This window comes from Drosophila elegans, unplaced genomic scaffold (assembly GCF_018152505.1).
Source record: "Drosophila elegans isolate 14027-0461.03 unplaced genomic scaffold, ASM1815250v1 contig_512, whole genome shotgun sequence".
Classification (NCBI taxonomy): Eukaryota; Metazoa; Arthropoda; class Insecta; order Diptera; family Drosophilidae; genus Drosophila; species Drosophila elegans.
In genome coordinates this window covers 778,999-797,991 of record NW_024545895.1, presented here as the reverse complement: position 1 = coordinate 797,991, position 18,993 = coordinate 778,999, and the positions used below count along the sequence as shown (strand labels likewise).

General features: G+C 31.2%; 1 protein-coding gene across 1 annotated transcript; it reads right to left on the bottom strand.

Annotated features, from left to right (window-relative positions):
• Nucleotides 1–1,334: 1,334 nt before the first annotated feature.
• Nucleotides 1,335–2,664, bottom strand: LOC121467685 (zinc finger MYM-type protein 5-like). Its single transcript, XM_041709790.1, has 3 exons — nt 2,427–2,664; nt 2,242–2,346; nt 1,335–2,156 (listed from the first exon to the last, which is right to left on the bottom strand). The coding sequence occupies exons 1-3, from the start codon at nt 2,640–2,642 to the stop codon at nt 1,683–1,685; spliced, it is 795 nt and encodes a 264-aa protein (XP_041565724.1). The 5' UTR covers nt 2,643–2,664; the 3' UTR covers nt 1,335–1,682.
• Between the last annotated feature and the right edge of the window lie 16,329 nt (nt 2,665–18,993).

Here is an 18,993-nt window from a genome sequence, read left to right as displayed (position 1 = left end):
GTTTCCCAGCAAAGTTCCCAAGCTGATCATGCATAATTGAATAAAATAATGCAAGGTTAAGGCAGTTGGTTTCATTTTGGAAATGAAATGAATTACAATAAATCCTTAAACAGGACATATAATTAATTGGCACCCAACGCGTTGTAAGACCCTCGACCCGTGTTAAATAAAAAAAAAAAAAACCCGTCGCCGTAAGACCCTCGACCCGTGTTAAATAAAAAAAAACAACTCGTTGTAAGACCCTCGACCTGTATACAAAAAAACTCAATCGTAAGACCCTCGATTCGACGTTTAAATAAAAACATTGAATAAAAAAAATTAAAAACGCGTTTCGTTTTAGAAAAAAACAACAAAGCAACCTTAACTCAACAAAACCAGGCAGCAACAACAAATCAACCAAATAAAAATAAACCAGGAACGACGACAAGGGCGAAACTAAATTAAAAGAAGGAAGACACCGACAGCGGCAACAACATTTAGTTGTATAATTAAATAAAAACCATGTAAGTAGAGTGTTCGTTGATATTCCCACTATTTTCAAATTGCAAAATATTTTAAAAAATATTTAAAAAGTGAATTTTCAAGAGTCTCAGTCAAAAAAAAGGCACAAGTTCGGAAATTTTTTTTAGAAAAAAAAAATACAAAAGGAACAAAATTCTTTGTTCTATGTGTTAAAATCATATGAGAGATATATTAGAGATATAGAAGAATTCAAAAACTAAACACCGCGGAAAGTTTTCAACAAAATAGTTCAAACATGGCGTTGACCAATGAACAATTAAAATCCATTATAGAAGGCGCAGTTGCGAGCGCACTCGCCGCGCAGGAAAAGATGGGCAAAAATTACAAGATGTTCAGAAGCGATTAGGTGGTGTAAATATCGGCAATCCAGAACTAGAAACATATAGGGATGCCGAAATCATAATAGGTAACGTTAGATATTATGAAGTCCCTGCTGGACTTTAAGGGAAAGAATGAGACATACGTATCTTGGAGGAAAGCTACCTCTCTGAACGAAAAATACAGATCAAGAAAATCGCTCAGCGACGTTCTTTTTTCGGCAAAACCAACCGATCTTCCTTCCGCTTTTACATTAGCCCATTAATTTTACAAAAGTTGATGAAAAAAGTTTGTTTTACTTTTTTAAAAACCAGCTTATTTAGCGGGAAATCGCTAAAAAAAAAAAATAGCGGAGCTTTGCACGGCTATAACTATTCTAAGCTAGTAAAGCTGCAGACAAGTGATATATGTCATTAAAAAGGAACTGTCAAATGCTAATCATGCTGCCTTAACATAATTTTTACGTATACAGTCCCATTTGTTCTTCATGACTAGAATCTGGAGTTGTATCAAAAGAAATGCTGTAGTATACCGCATCTTTAAGCATTTATGATGGATTTTCTAACTTTGTTGCCTAGCAGCGCAATGATTTCGTTCTGAATGTTGTGGGAAAAATATCTTAGATGTCCCTTATTAGCAGAAACCGATTCCACGTGGGCTTTCATAACAGGATCAAATTTGCTCAGATATTTTATAAGAGCAAGGAAATTTCCTGGATTTTGATCTTCAGAAACGGATTCTCGGTGTCCACTGAGTGCCAAATTCTGCTGTGCGAGTTTTTGTATTGTGGCAATAATGCGCTCGAGAATATCCCTCCATACTTTTGTTTCATTTCGAATCTGCTATTGAAGACGATCGTCGAGAAGTCCTCCCTTCTTCAAAGAGCGTTCCATGTCCTTCCACTCTAGAAACGAGAAACGATGAGCTCTGCTACTTTCATGTTCTTCTATTCGAGGATTCAGTTTCTTCCATGATGAAAAACCAGTTTCATTGCTGAAACTACTCTGGTAGTTTTTGCAGGGGAACAACTTGCAGCATAGACAGAATAATGCATTTTTCGTAACAGAATAGCACATCCAGGTTCTTTCAGTTTTTTCGCCATTTTTATGTGTTCGTTGAAACCAAGCCTTATTCAATGATCTTCCAGAATCATCTTGATGAAATGGACCATTTTTATTCTGTAGAGATTCTGTTCCAGTATTGACAATCAAATCACGAAACGATTGTGAAATTTTCTCGGGCCAATAACCTATGTCTTTGTTTATAGATAGTTCGATATTCTCTGTTCCTGAATTTTCCTGTGATAAAACAGTCTCCTAGAAAAAATCAGTCACTCAAAAATATTGTTCACACTTTCATATTAATGTTATCTGGCTTTTAAAAATTAAAAGCATTTCATACCACGTTTTCTTCAACACTTATTACATGTTGTTTTTCACTATCAATTCCAACAGATGATTGTCCAGCGTTTTCTACCTCCAGAATCTCCTTTGATAAAGATTCCGCCTGAATTTTTATTCAATCAATTTGGTTCATTAAAAAAAAATTACAACATATTCCAAATATTGCACCACCTTTCATCATACCTCATTTTCAATATCGCTTGTACACTCGTCTATAAAATGCTGTGATGGATTTTCCAGGTTTGATTCAGAAACCGAAGGATTATTTGAGGTGTCTGAGATTTCCTTGTTATGACTTTTCACGTAATTTAACATAAATTCTTTCGACAAATTTTTGGTGTGTTGCTTTTTTGCACGGATTTTTTTGAACTGGGCACCACTTGGTTTTATTCGTTTCATTTTTGTGTTTTCCACGCCTAATTTGCAATAGTAGAGATATATTTTTAGAACATCAAGAAGTGGAAGGTTCAGTGAATAATATTTGATAAATAACATCGAAGCATAAGTACCTTGATTAAATGTTGCAATAGAAAAACACTGCCTTGATTGGAATGTATGTAAACAAACGCGCTCCCCTGTAGTTCTGAAATTCCCTTCCCTGCCATTTCCTGGCCGGCAAGTTCGAAAAACAAAAACAAATCACATGGGCTTCATCTAGCGAAGTTTAAAACAAAGCAGGCTGACAAAATTCTGCCGAAGTTCGAACTTTTTGTAGTTGTTTATTTCGAAGTAATTAGAAGCAGCGGCTAAAATAGGGAGAGGATTGGACGGCACAAGAAGAAAAGGAACTGTTTAGACTTTTAAATACCCTTTTTTAGAAGCGCTAGTATATTTATTAATTTTTAAGATGATAAATAAATGATTTTTATTGATTCAATGTAATAACATTTTGGAAGTTATTGTAAAGTTGCTATAGGCAACGCCAAAATGTTAATATTTGATTATCTGCCATATGAGATTTTAACTACAAGGCATTGTTATGGTCGCATATACCCTGGCACGCGTCAGGGAGAAATATCGGTTTCGTTTTTCGTTCTCCCCATTCCCTTTGCTCTTGAATTCGACTGCAACAGAGTGAGGAAGTGTTTTTTAAAGTGAAAACTTTAGGCAATTATTAATTAATCACTTACACTTGTATTCTATAGGGAGCGTTACATGCTCAGCGCCGCGGGAAAATATGAATTCTCGAAACTAGTCGGACTCGATTTAGCGCCTCTTAGATTTGGCGGACAGACGGACATGGCTAGATCGACTCGCCTAGTGATGCTGATCAAGAGTATATATACTTTATAGGGTCGGAGATGTCTCCTTCACTGCGTTGCAAACTTCAGACTGAATATATTATACCCTCTGCAAGGGTACAAAAACTAAAACTAAGTACGGTGCAGGGATAGTGGTTGAAATGCAAATTTGATTATATAGATTTTTATAATTATTACAAAGAACACGAAAAGGCTCATGCAGGCCAAAATTTAAGGTACATGTTGGCAAGTTAAGAATATGGTAGTTGCGGGTTGGTCCAAAAGGCACATTAAAAGTTAAGCGGCTTACCAATTCTATGGAGTCAATATCACCTTCCACATGATTGTGCACAAAAATAGGTCCAAGCATGATTCTACGATTTACAAGAGTAGGTAAATTAAGCAATAGTAATCTACTAGAGTAAGAATACAACCTTACTATTGCTGATCCCAGTTCAAACCACAACGGGCAAAAAGAAGAAATTTTTTTTGTACCGACTCAATACGATCAATGTGCACTTGATATTGGGTACTCCAAACTGGAGCGCAATATTATACAAGTTTTTGGTTTCAAGTGGTTTCAAATATTATTTAATTAATTAAATAATTTAAACCCAAATCGATCAAATTGCCATGCACTGTTGAGGATTTTCGGAAAGAAGAGAGCTGTAGAGAAAAGGTAAGTTCAATGTTTGTATGTAAAAATTCATCAAGTAGTGCAATACTTATTTGTAGGAATTGGATACCAAAGAAATGCTGATTAACTGCTAATTGGGTGTATAAGTTAAAACGGTTTCCCAGCAAAGTTCCCAAGCTGATCATGCATAATTGAATAAAATAATGCAAGGCTAAGGCAGTTAGTTTCATTTTGGAAATTAAATGAATTACAATAAATCCTTAAACAGGACATATAATTAATATAACCCAACGAGTTGTAAGACCCTCGACCCGTGTTAAATAAAAACATTGAATAAAAAAAATTAAAAACGCGTTCGATTCGTTTTAGAAAAAAACATCAAAGCAACCTTAACTCAACAAAACCAGGCAACAACAACAAATCAACCAAATAAAAATAAACCAGGAACGACGACAAGGGCGAAACTAAATTAAAAGAAGGAAGACACCGACAGCGGCAACAACATTTAGTTGTATAATTAAACAAAATCCATCTAAGTAGAGTGTTCGTTGATATTCCCACTATTTTCAAATTGCAAAATATTTTAAAAAATATTTAAAGTGATTTTTCAAGAGTCTCAGTCAAAAAAAAAGGCACAAGTTCGGAAATTTTTTTTTAGAAAAAAATAAATACAAAAGGAACAAAATTCTTTGTTCTTTGTGTTAAAATCATATGAGCGTTAGAGATATAGAATTCAAAAACTAAACACCGCGGAAACATGGCGTTGACCAATGAACAATTAAAGTCCATTATAGAAGCTTTGGGCAAAAATTACAAGATGTTCAGAAGCGATTAGGTGGTGTAAATATCGGCAATCCAGAACTAGAAACATATAGGGATGCCGAAATCATAATAGGTAACGTTAGATATTATGAAGTCCCTGCTGGACTTTAAGGGAAAGAATGAGACATACGTATCTTGGAGGAAAGCTACCTCTCTAAAAGAAAAATACAGAGCAGATGCGCTGCGAGTATTTATTTCGGGCACAAGAAAATCGCTCAGCGACGTTCTTTTTTCGGCAAAACCAACCGATCTTCCTTCCGCTTTAACATTAGCCCATTCGCAAGTAGTTTTGCACGTAGCACGGAGGAAAAACACCAAAGGTGTCAAACCTATGAAAGAAATAAACCATTCTCTATAAAATCAATCCATGGTCACAACATATTAAACAAAAAGTGAATAATGCACCTTTTTAATACAAATACAACATTTTTCTTGCTACCAAACCTAACAACGTTTGATGGAATAATTGGACTGGACCTACTAAAAAAACTGACGTCGTACTTGACCTAATAGAAAAAAAGTTAACTAATAGCAGTCGAAGGAAATTAAATTTTAGAAGTGTGCAGATGTTAATTTTACAAAAGTTGATGAAAAAGTTTGTTTTACTTTGTTAAAAACCAGGTTATTTAGAGAGAAATCGCTAAAAAAACAAAATAGCGGAACTTTGCACGGCTATAACTATTCTAAGCTAGTAAAGCTGCAGACAAGTGATATATGTCTTTAAAAAGGAACTGTCAAATGCTAATCATGCTGCCTTAACATAATTTTTACGTATACAGCCCTAGAGATTCATAAACTTTTGCTATATATATTGTTGAACGTTGTTAGCATAGTGGGCGTTGTCAAGTTCGCGAGGAAAACACAAATATAATAATATAGACATTTATAAAAAAAACAAGACAGGAAGCAAACTTCGGCAAGCTGAAGCTTGCAGCTATTGAAAATATTAAATATTCTTGAAAACATTAAAATTATGATTTACTTATATTTAACCATTACTAAATGTCGAAGAACTTAAGAAAAACTTAAAAGAAAGCAAAGTTATAATTTTTTTTCATTGATTTTACCGATTGTTCCTATGGAAGCTATAAGCTATAGTCGTCCGATTTTGATGAAATTTAAACCGTAATTCTGAAATATTTAACCATTACTAAATGTCGAAGAACTAAACAAAAAATTGAAAAACAGCAAAGTTATAATTTTTTCATTTATTTTTTTTATTGTTCCTGTGGGAGCTATTTGCTATAGTCGTCCGATTTTGATTTTTTTTAATTAATTATTTTTTTTAATTAAATACACATTATTATACAACACTTAATATTCTCAACATATTGTTGATTCAAAAAAAAAAAATATTGAAACGCTTTTGAACTCACGCTCTCTCTCTCTCTCTCTCTCTCTTAAAAGTTCCTTAAACTGCTCGCTTACAAATACAAATTTAATAAAATATGAATAACAATTTTCTGTGTTTCTGCAAGAAATGCAGTCTGATGGTCAGAGCTGAACAGTTATGATAAACATGACATGTAGGTACCAAAAGCAACCACTTTTTGATTGCTTTTGGACAAATACTTTTGATTTCATGCTCAAAAGTTTTAAAGGCGAAAAAAAAATGTGTGATAATTTTTTTGCGGCGACATCTATATGTTTTTTATACCCTTGCAGAGGGCATTATAATTTCAGTCAGAAGTTTGCAACGCAGTGAAGGAGACATCTCCGACCCTATAAAGTATATATATTCTTGATCAGCATCACTAGGCGAGTCGATCTAGCCATGTCCGTCTGTCCGTCCGTCCGTCTGTCCGTCCGTCTGTCCGTCCGTCTGTCCGTCCGTTTATATGCAAACTAGTCTCTCAGTTTTAAAGCTATGTGCATGAAACTTTCCCAAAAGTTGTCTTTCTATTGCAGGTAGTATATAAGTCGGAACGAGCCGGATCGGACGACTATAGCATATAGCTCCCATAGGAACAATCGGAAAAATAAATGAAAAAAAATTATAACTTTGCTGTTTTTTAATTTTTTGTTTAGTTCTTCGACGTTTAGTAATGGTTAAATATTTCCGATTTACGGTTTAAATTTCATCAAAATCGGACGACTATAGCATATAGCCCCCATAGGAACAATCGGAAAAATAATTGAAAAAAAAATTATAATTTTTCTGTTTTTTAATTTTTTTTTTAGTTCTTCGACATTTAGTAATGGTTAAATATTTTCGATTTACGGTTTAAATTTCATCAAAGTCGGACGACTATATCATATAGCTCCCATAGGAACAATCGGAGAAATAAATGAAAAAAAATTATAACTTTTCTGTTTTTTAATTTTTTGTTTAGTTCTTCGACATTTAGTAATGGTTAAATATTTCCAATTTACGGTTTAAGTTTCATCAAAGTCGGACGACTATATCATATAGCTCCCATAGGAACAATTAAAATATATAAAATAACTATCAAATAATTGAGCTGCAAATCATCATAGCTTCAATTTTTTTAAACTTATACGCAAGTAAATTATAATTTTAATGTTATCAAAAATGTTTAATTCTTGCAATAGGTGCAAGGGTATATGAACTTCGGCTTGCCGAAGTTTGCTCTTTCTTGTTTTTAAATTAAATACACATTATTATACAACTTTTAAAAAATCGAAGAACAAATTTTTAAAGAAAAACAATGAAAAATAAGCCGGTGAACTGAAAAAAAGTTTGTTTGCGGTGAAGATCAAAACTCTTGAACGGATTATCAGAAAAAAAAAGTATATGCTTTATAAAGCTGATGAATTTTTCGAGGTAATAACAAAGATTGTTTTTTCCCCTTTTTTTTAGTTTAAGCTAAAAAAAATCGCTGTAAATTGTTATTAAAAAATACAAAAAGACTCTGTGATTTCCTGCTGATTTATAGAAGTAATGTTCAAATTTTCAAAAGGATCGGTTTAGTAGATTTTGAGTTCTGATGTTCAAAATTTCATACGCGAAACTCTGTAACTCCGTTAGTTTTACTCGGATTGACTTGGAATAAGTGCAGAATATTCTCAACATATTGTTGATAAAAAAAAATGAAATAAAAGTTAAAACGCTTTTGAACTCACGCTCTCTCTCTCTCTCTCTTAAAAGTTCCTTAAACTGCTCGCTTACAAATACAAATTTAATAAAATATGAATAAAAATTTTCTGTGTTTCTGCAGGAAATGCAGTCTGATGGTCAGAGCTGATCAGTTAAACATGACATGTAGGTACCAAAAGCAACCACTTTTTGATTGCTTTTGGGCGGGCGATGGCGGCTAGTTCACACAAATACTTTTGATTTCATGCTCAAAATTTTTAAAGGCGAAAAAGAAATGTGTGATAATTTTTTTGCGGCGACATCTATATGTTTTTTTTTAAATTAAATACACATTATTAAACAACTTTTAAAGAATGTAAGAACAAATTTTTAAAGAAAAACAATGAAAAATAAGCCGGTGACCATGAAAAAAAGTTTGTTTGCGGTGAACATCAAAACTTTAGTAACTAAAATATGTTGTGTAGGTACCAAAAGCAACCACTTTTTGATTGCTTTTCGGCGGGCGATGGCGGCTAGTTCAGACAAATACTTTTGATTTCATGCTCAAAAGTTTTAAAGGCGAAAAAAAATGTGTGATAATTTTTTGCGGCGAAAACTATATGCTTTTTTTTTAATTAAATACACATTATTATTATGCAACTTTTAATATTCTCAACATATTGTTGATTAAAAAAAAAATGGAAAAAAAGTTAAAACGCTTTTGAACTCACGCTCTCTCTCTCTCTCACTCTTAAAAGTTCCTTAAACTGCTCGCTTACAAATACAAATTTAATAAAATATGAATAACAATTTTCTATGTTTCTGCAGGAAATGCAGTCTGATGGTCAGAGCTGATCAGTTAAACATGACATGTAGGTACCAAAAGCAACCACTTTTTGATTGCTTTTGGGCGGGCGATGGCGGCTAGTTCAGACAAATACTTTTGATTTCATGCTCAAAAGTTTTAAAGGCGAAAAAAATGTGTGATAATTTTTTTGCGGCGAAAACTATATGCTTGTTTTTTTAATTAAATACACATTATTATTATGCAACTTTTAATATTCTCAACATATTGTTGATTAAAAAAAAAATGGAAAAAAAGTTAAAACGCTTTTGAACTCACGCTCTCTCTCTTAAAAGTTCCTTAAACTGCTCGCTTACAAATACAAATACAAATAAAATATGAGTAACAATTTTTTGTGTTTCTGCAAGAAATGCAGTCTGATGGTCGGAGCTGATCAGTTAAACATGACATGTAGGTAACAAAAGCAACCACTTTTTGATTGCTTTAAGGCGGGCGATGGCGGCTAGTTCAGACAAATACTTTTGATTTCATGCTCAAAAGTTTTAAAGGCGAAAAAAATGTGTGATAATTTTTTTGCGGCGAAAACTATATGTTTTTTTTTAATTAAATACACATTATTATTATGCAACTTTTAATATTCTCAACATATTGTTGATTCCAAAAAAAAATTTTAAAAAAATTAAAACGCTTTTGAACTCACGCTCTCTCTCTCTTAAAAGTTCCTTAAACTGCTCGCTTACAAATAGAAATTTAATAGAATATAAAGCTGATGAATTTTTCGAGGTAATAACAAAGATTGTTTTTTTCCTTTTTTTTAGTTTAAGCTAAAAAAAAATCGCAGTAAATTAATATTAAAAAATACAAAAAAACTGTGATTTCCTGCTGATTTATAGAAGTAATGTTCAAATTTTCAAAAGGATCGGTTTAGTAAATTTTGAGTTCTGATGTTCAAAATTTCATACGCGAAACTCTGTAACTCCGTTAGTTTTACTCGGATTGACTTGGAATAAGTGCAGAATATTCTCAACATATTGTTGATAAAAAAAATGAAAAAAAGTTAAAACGCTTTTGAACTCACGCTCTCTCTCTCTCTTCTTAAAAGTTCCTTAAACTGCTCGCTTACAAATACAAATTTAATAAAATATGAATAACAATTTTCTGTGTTTATGCAGGAAATGCAGTCTGATGGTCAGAGCTGATCAGTTAAACATGACATGTAGGTACCAAAAGCAACCACTTTTTGATTGCTTTTGGGCGGGCGATGGCGGCTAGTTCACACAAATACTTTTGATTTCATGCTCAAAATTTTTAAAGGCGAAAAAGAAATGTGTGATAATTTTTTTGCGGCGACATCTATATGTTTTTTTTTTTAAATTAAATACACATTATTAAACAACTTTTAAAGAATGTAAGAACAAATTTTTAAAGAAAAACAATGAAAAATAAACCGGTGACCATGAAAAAAAAGTTTGTTTGCGGTGAACATCAAAACTTTAGTAACTAAAATATGTTGTGTAGGTACCAAAAGCAACCACTTTTTGATTGCTTTTCGGCGGGCGATGGCGGCTAGTTCAGACAAATACTTTTGATTTCATGCTCAAAAGTTTTAAAGGCGAAAAAAAATGTGTGATAATTTTTTTGCGGCGAAAACTATATGTTTTTTTTTTTTAATTAAATACACATTATTATTATGCAACTTTTAATATTCTCAACATATTATTGATTAAAAAAAAAAATGGAAAAAAAGTTAAAACGCTTTTGAACTCACGCTCTCTCTCTCTCTCACTCTTAAAAGTTCCTTAAACTGCTCGCTTACAAATACAAATTTAATAAAATATGAATAACAATTTTCTGTGTTTCTGCAGGAAATGCAGTCTGATGGTCAGAGCTGATCAGTTAAACATGACATGTAGGTACCAAAAGCAACCACTTTTTGATTGCTTTTGGGCGGGCGATGGCGGCTAGTTCAGACAAATACTTTTGATTTCATGCTCAAAAGTTTTAAAGGCGAAAAAAATGTGTGATAATATTTTTGCGGCGAAAACTATATGCTTGTTTTTTTAATTAAATACACATTATTATTATGCAACTTTTAATATTCTCAACATATTGTTGATTAAAAAAAAATGGAAAAAAGTTAAAACGCTTTTGAACTCACGCTCTCTCTCTTAAAAGTTCCTTAAACTGCTCGCTTACAAATACAAATTTAATAAAATATGAGTAACAATTTTTTGTGTTTCTGCAAGAAATGCAGTCTGATGGTCGGAGCTGATCAGTTAAACATGACATGTAGGTAACAAAAGCAACCACTTTTTGATTGCTTTAAGGCGGGCGATGGCGGCTAGTTCAGACAAATACTTTTGATTTCATGCTCAAAAGTTTTAAAGGCGAAAAAAAATGTGTGATAATTTTTTTGCGGCGAAAACTATATGTTTTTTTTAATTAAATACACATTATTATTATGCAACTTTTAATATTCTCAACATATTGTTGATTCCAAAAAAAAATTTTAAAAAAATTAAAACGCTTTTGAACTCACGCTCTCTCTCTCTTAAAAGTTCCTTAAACTGCTCGCTTACAAATAGAAATTTAATAGAATATAAAGCTGATGAATTTTTCGAGGTAATAACAAAGATTGTTTTTTACCCTTTTTTTAGTTTAAGCTAAAAAAAATCGCAGTAAATTAATATTAAAAAATACAAAAAAACTCTGTGATTTCCTGCTGATTTATATGAAGTAATGTTCAAATTTTCAAAAGGATCGGTTTAGTAGATTTTGAGTTCTGATAATACACATTATTATTATGCAACTTTTAATATTCTCAACATATTGTTGATTCCAAAAAAAAATTTTAAAAAAATTAAAACGCTTTTGAACTCACGCTCTCTCTCTCTTAAAAGTTCCTTAAACTGCTCGCTTACAAATAGAAATTTAATAAAATATAAAGCTGATGAATTTTTCGAGGTAATAACAAAGATTGTTTTTTTTCCTTTTTTTTAGTTTAAGCTAAAAAAAAATCGCAGTAAATTAATATTAAAAAATACAAAAAAACTGTGATTTCCTGCCGATTTATAGAAGTAATGTTCAAATTTTCAAAAGGATCGGTTTAGTAAATTTTGAGTTCTGATGTTCAAAATTTCATACGCGAAACTCTGTAACTCCGTTAGTTTTACTCGGATTGACTTGGAATAAGTGCAGAATATTCTCAACATATTGTTGATAAAAAAAAAATGAAAAATAAGTTAAAACGCTTTTGAACTCACGCTCTCTCTCTCTCTCTCTTAAAAGTTCCTTAAACTGCTCGCTTACAAATACAAATTTAATAAAATATGAATAACAATTTTCTGTGTTTATGCAGGAAATGCAGTCTGATGGTCAGAGCTGATCAGTTAAACATGACATGTAGGTACCAAAAGCAACCACTTTTTGATTGCTTTTGGGCGGGCGATGGCGGCTAGTTCACACAAATACTTTTGATTTCATGCTCAAAATTTTTAAAGGCGAAAAAGAAATGTGTGATAATTTTTTTGCGGCGACATCTATATGTTTTTTTTAAAATTAAATACACATTATTAAACAACTTTTAAAGAATGTAAGAACAAATTTTTAAAGAAAAACAATGAAAAATAAGCCGGTGACCATGAAAAAAAAAGTTTGTTTGCGGTGAACATCAAAACTTTAGTAACTAAAATATGTTGTGTAGGTACCAAAAGCAACCACTTTTTGATTGCTTTTCGGCGGGCGATGGCGGCTAGTTCAGACAAATACTTTTGATTTCATGCTCAAAAGTTTTAAAGGCGAAAAAAAATGTGTGATAATTTTTTTGCGGCGAAAACTATATGTTTTTTTTTTAATTAAATACACATTATTATTATGCAACTTTTAATATTCTCAACATATTGTTGATTAAAAAAAAAAATGGAAAAAAAGTTAAAACGCTTTTGAACTCACGCTCTCTCTCTCTCTCACTCTTAAAAGTTCCTTAAACTGCTCGCTTACAAATACAAATTTAATAAAATATGAATAACAATTTTCTGTGTTTCTGCAGGAAATGCAGTCTGATGGTCAGAGCTGATCAGTTAAACATGACATGTAGGTACCAAAAGCAACCACTTTTTGATTGCTTTTGGGCGGGCGATGGCGGCTAGTTCAGACAAATACTTTTGATTTCATGCTCAAAAGTTTTAAAGGCGAAAAAAAATGTGTGATAATATTTTTGCGGCGAAAACTATATGCTTGTTTTTTTAATTAAATACACATTATTATTATGCAACTTTTAATATTCTCAACATATTGTTGATTAAAAAAAAAATGGAAAAAAAGTTAAAACGCTTTTGAACTCACGCTCTCTCTCTTAAAAGTTCCTTAAACTGCTCGCTTACAAATACAAATTTAATAAAATATGAGTAACAATTTTTTGTGTTTCTGCAAGAAATGCAGTCTGATGGTCAGAGCTGATCAGTTAAACATGACATGTAGGTAACAAAAGCAACCACTTTTTGATTGCTTTAAGGCGGGCGATGGCGGCTAGTTCAGACAAATACTTTTGATTTCATGCTCAAAAGTTTTAAAGGCGAAAAAAAATGTGTGATAATTTTTTTGCGGCGAAAACTATATGTTTTTTTTTTAATTAAATACACATTATTATTATGCAACTTTAAATATTCTCAACATATTGTTGATTCCAAAAAAAAATTTTAAAAAAATTAAAACGCTTTTGAACTCACGCTCTCTCTCTCTTAAAAGTTCCTTAAACTGCTCGCTTACAAATAGAAATTTAATAAAATATAAAGCTGGTGAATTTTTCGAGGTAATAACAAAGATTGTTTTTTACCCTTTTTTTAGTTTAAGCTAAAAAAAATCGCAGTAAATTAATATTAAAAAATACAAAAAAACTCTGTGATTTCCTGCTGATTTATATGAAGTAATGTTCAAATTTTCAAAAGGATCGGTTTAGTAGATTTTGAGTTCTGATAATACACATTATTATTATGCAACTTTTAATATTCTCAACATATTGTTGATTCCAAAAAAAAATTTTTAAAAAATTAAAACGCTTTTGAACTCACGCTCTCTCTCTCTCTTAAAAGTTCCTTAAACTGCTCGCTTACAAATAGAAATTTAATAAAATATAAAGCTGATGAATTTTTCGAGGTAATAACAAAGATTGTTTTTTTCCCTTTTTTTTAGTTTAAGCTAAAAAAAAATCGCAGTAAATTAATATTAAAAAATACAAAAAAACTCTGTGATTTCCTGCTGATTTATAGAAGTAATGTTCAAATTTTCAAAAGGATCGGTTTAGTAGATTTTGAGTTCTGATGTTCAAAATTTCATACGCGAAACTCTGTAACTCCGTTAGTTTTACTCGGATTGACTTGGAATAAGTGCAGAATATTCTCAACATATTGTTAATAAAAAAAAAATGAAAAAAAAGTTAAAACGCTTTTGAACTCACGCTCTCTCTCTCTCTCTCTTAAAAGTTCCTTAAACTGCTCGCTTACAAATACAAATTTAATAAAATATGAATAACAATTTTCTGTGTTTATGCAGAAAATGCAGTCTGATGGTCAGAGCTGATCAGTTAAACATGACATGTAGGTACCAAAAGCAACCACTTTTTGATTGCTTTTGGGCGGGCGATGGCGGCTAGTTCACACAAATACTTTTGATTTCATGCTCAAAATTTTTAAAGGCGAAAAAGAAATGTGTGATAATTTTTTTGCGGCGACATCTATATGTTTTTTTTTTAAATTAAATACACATTATTAAACAACTTTTAAAGAATGTAAGAACAAATTTTTAAAGAAAAACAATGAAAAATAAGCCGGTGACCATGAAAAAAAAGTTTGTTTGCGGTGAACATCAAAACTTTAGTAACTAAAATATGTTGTGTAGGTACCAAAAGCAACCACTTTTTGATTGCTTTTCGGCGGGCGATGGCGGCTAGTTCAGACAAATACTTTTGATTTCATGCTCAAAAGTTTTAAAGGCGAATAAAAATGTGTGATAATTTTTTTGCGGCGAAAACTATATGTTTGTTTTTTTAATTAAATACACATTATTATTATGCAACTTTTAATATTCTCAACATATTGTTGATTAAAAAAAAATGGAAAAAAAGTTAAAACGCTTTTGAACTCACGCTCTCTCTCTCTCTTAAAAGTTCCTTAAACTGCTCGCTTACAAATACAAATTTAATAAAATATGAATAACAATTTTCTGTGTTTCTGCAGGAAATGCAGTCTGATGGTCAGAGCTGATCAGTTAAACATGACATGTAGGTACCAAAAGCAACCATTTTTTGATTGCTTTTGGGCGGGCGATGGCGGCTAGTTCAGACAAATACTTTTGATTTCATGCTCAAAAGTTTTAAAGGCGAATAAAAATGTGTGATAATTTTTTTGCGGCGAAAACTATATGTTTGTTTTTTTAATTAAATACACATTATTATGATGCAACTTTTAATATTCTCAACATATTGTTGATTAAAAAAAATGGAAAAAAAGTTAAAACGCTTTTGAACTCACGCTCTCTCTCTCTCTCTCTCTCTCTTAAAAGTTCCTTAAACTGCTCGCTTACAAATAGAAATTTAATAAAATATAAAGCTGATGAATTTTTCGAGGTAATAACAAATATTGTTTTTCCCCTTTTTTTAGTTTAAGCTAAAAAAAAATCGCAGTAAATTAATATTAAAAAATACAAAAAAACTCTGTGATTTCCTGCTGATTTATATGAAGTAATGTTCAAATTTTCAAAAGGATCGGTTTAGTAGATTTTGAGTTATGATGTTCAAAATTTCATACGCGAAACTCTGTAACTCCGTTAGTTTTACTCGGATTGACTTGGAATAAGTGCAGAATATTCTCAACATATTGTTGATAAAAAAAAAATGAAAAAAAAGTTAAAACGCTTTTGAACTCACGCTCTCTCTCTTTCTCTCTTTAAAGTTCCTTAAACTGCTCGCTTACAAATACAAATTTAATAAAATATGAATAACAATTTTCTGTGTTTATGCAGGAAATGCAGTCTGATGGTCAGAGCTGATCAGTTAAACATGACATGTAGGTACCAAAAGCAAACACTTTTTGAATGCTTTTGGGCAGGCGATGGCGGCTAGTTCACACAAATACTTTTGATTTCATGCTCAAAATTTTTAAAGGCGAAAAAGAAATGTGTGATAATTTTTTTGCGGCGACATCTATATGTTTTTTTTTTAAATTAAATACACATTATTAAACAACTTTTAAAGAATGTAAGAACAAATTTTTAAAGAAAAACAATGAAAAATAAGCCGGTGACCATGAAAAAAAAGTTTGTTTGTGGTGAACATCGAAACTTAAGTAACTAAAATATGTTGTGTAGGTATCAAAAGCAACCACTTTTTGATTGCTTTTGGGCGGGCGATGGCGGCTAGTTCAGACAAATACTTTTGATTTCATGCTCAAAAGTTTTAAAGGCGAAAAAAAATGTGTGATAATTTTTTTGCGGCGATATCTATATGTTTTTTTTTTAATTAAATACACATTATTATACAACTTTTAAAGAATCTAAGAACAAATTTTTAAAGAAAAACAATGAAAAATAAGCCGGTGAACTGAAAAAAAGTTTGTTTGCGGTGAAGATCAAAACTCTTGAACGGATTATCAGAAAAAAAAGCATATGCTTTATAAAGCTGATGAATTTTTCGAGGTAATAACAAAGATTGTTTTTTCCCCTTTTTTTTAGTTTAAGCTAAAAAAAATCGCTGTAAATTGTTATTAAAAAATACAAAAAGACTCTGTGATTTCCTGCTGATTTATATGAAGTAATGTTGAAATTTTCAAAAGGATCGGTTTAGTAGATTTTGAGATCTGATGTTCACGATCTTCAACAAAGACGTTTTCGGGAAAACAGATTTAGAGGATTTCATACGCGAAACTCTGTAACTCCGTTAGTTTTATTCGGATTGACTTGGAATAAGTGCAGAATATTCTCAACATATTGTTGATAAAAAAAAATGAAAAATAAGTTAAAACGCTTTTGAACTACGCTCTCTCTCTCTTAAAAGTTCCTTAAACTGCTCGCTTACAAACACAAAGTTATTAAAACATGAAAAATAATTTTCTGTGTTTCTGCAAGAAATGCAGTCTGATGGTCAGAGCTGATCAGTTAGACATGACACGTAGGTACCAAAAGCAACCACTTTTTGATTGCTTTTGGGCGGGCGATGGCGGCTAGTTCAGACAAATACTTTTGATTTCATGCTCAAAAGTTTTAAAGGCGAAAAAAAATGTGTGATAATTTTTTTGCGGCGAAAACTATATGTTTGTTTTTTTAATTAAATACACATTATTATTATGCAACTTTTAATATTCTCAACATATTGTTGATTCCAAAAAAAAATTTAAAAAAAATTAAAACGCTTTTGAACTCACGCTCTCTCTCTCTTAAAAGTTCCTTAAACTGCTCGCTTACAAATAGAAATTTAATAGAATATAAAGCTGATGAATTTTTCGAGGTAATAACAAAGATTGTTTTTTACCCTTTTTTTTAGTTTAAGCTAAAAAAAAATCGCAGTAAATTAATATTAAAAAATACAAAAAAACTCTGTGATTTCCTGCTGATTTATATGAAGTAATGTAGATTTTGAGTTCTGATAATACACATTATTATTATGCAACTTTTAATATTCTCAACATATTGTTGATTCCAAAAAAAAATTTAAAAAAAATTAAAACGCTTTTGAACTCACGCTCTCTCTCTCTTAAAAGTTCCTTAAACTGCTCGCTTACAAATAGAAATTTAATAAAATATAAAGCTGATGAATTTTTCGAGGTAATAACAAAGATTGTTTTTTTCCCTTTTTTTTAGTTTAAGCTAAAAAAAAATCGCAGTAAATTAATATTAAAAAATACAAAAAAACTCTGTGATTTCCTGCTGATTTATAGAAGTAATGTTCAAATTTTCAAAAGGATCGGTTTAGTAGATTTTGAGTTCTGATGTTCAAAATTTCATACGCGAAACTCTGTAACTCCGTTAGTTTTACTCGGATTGACTTGGAATAAGTGAAGAATATTCTCAACATATTGTTGATAAAAAAAAAAATGAAAAAAAAAGTTAAAACGCTTTTGAACTCACGCTCTCTCTCTCTCTCTCTCTCTTAAAAGTTCCTTAAACTGCTCGCTTACAAATACAAATTTAATAAAATATGAATAACAATTTTCTGTGTTTATGCAGGAAATGCAGTCTGATGGTCAGAGCTGATCAGTTAAACATGACATGTAGGTACCAAAAGCAACCACTTTTTGATTGCTTTTGGGCGGGCGATGGCGGCTAGTTCACACAAATACTTTTGATTTCATGCTCAAAATTTTTAAAGGCGAAAAAGAAATGTGTGATAATTTTTTTGCGGCGACATCTATATGTTTTTTTTTTTAAATTAAATACACATTATTAAACAACTTTTAAAGAATGTAAGAACAAATTTTTAAAGAAAAACAATGAAAAATAAGCCGGTGACCATGAAAAAAAAAGTTTGTTTGCGGTGAACATCAAAACTTTAGTAACTAAAATATGTTGTGTAGGTACCAAAAGCAACCACTTTTTGATTGCTTTTCGGCGGGCGATGGCGGCTAGTTCAGACAAATACTTTTGATTTCATGCTCAAAAGTTTTAAAGGCGAAAAAAAATGTGTGATAATTTTTTTGCGGCGAAAACTATGTTTTTTTTTTAATTAAATACACATTATTATTATGCAACTTTTAATATTCTCAACATATTGTTGATTAAAAAAAAATGGAAAAAAAGTTAAAACGCTTTTGAACTCACGCTCTCTCTCTCTCTCTCTCTTAAAAGTTCCTTAAACTGCTCGCTTACAAATACAAATTTAATAAAATATGAATAACAATTTTCTGTGTTTCTGCAGGAAATGCAGTCTGATGGTCAGAGCTGATCAGTTAAACATGACATGTAGGTACCAAAGGAACCATTTTTTGATTGCTTTTGGGCGGGCGATGGCGGCTAGTTCAGACAAATACTTTTGATTTCATGCTCAAAAGTTTTAAAGGCGAAAAAAAATGTGTGATAATTTTTTTGCGGCGAAAACTATATGTTTGTTTTTTTAATTAAATACACATTATTATTATGCAACTTTTAATATTCTCAACATATTGTTGATTAAAAAAAAATGGAAAAAAAGTTAAAACGCTTTTGAACTCACGCTCTCTCTC

Excerpts from the sequence above, each read along its gene's own strand:
- LOC121467685 (XM_041709790.1), bottom strand. The coding sequence starts at position 2,642 with ATGAAACGAATAAAACCAAGTGGTGCCCAGTTCAAAAAAATCCGTGCA. Across the intron at positions 2,347-2,426 it reads CAAGCGATATTGAAAATGAG|GCGGAATCTTTATCAAAGGA; the intron begins GTATGATGAAAG and ends ATAAAAATTCAG. Across the intron at positions 2,157-2,241 it reads TAAGTGTTGAAGAAAACGTG|GAGACTGTTTTATCACAGGA; the intron begins GTATGAAATGCT and ends GATTTTTTCTAG.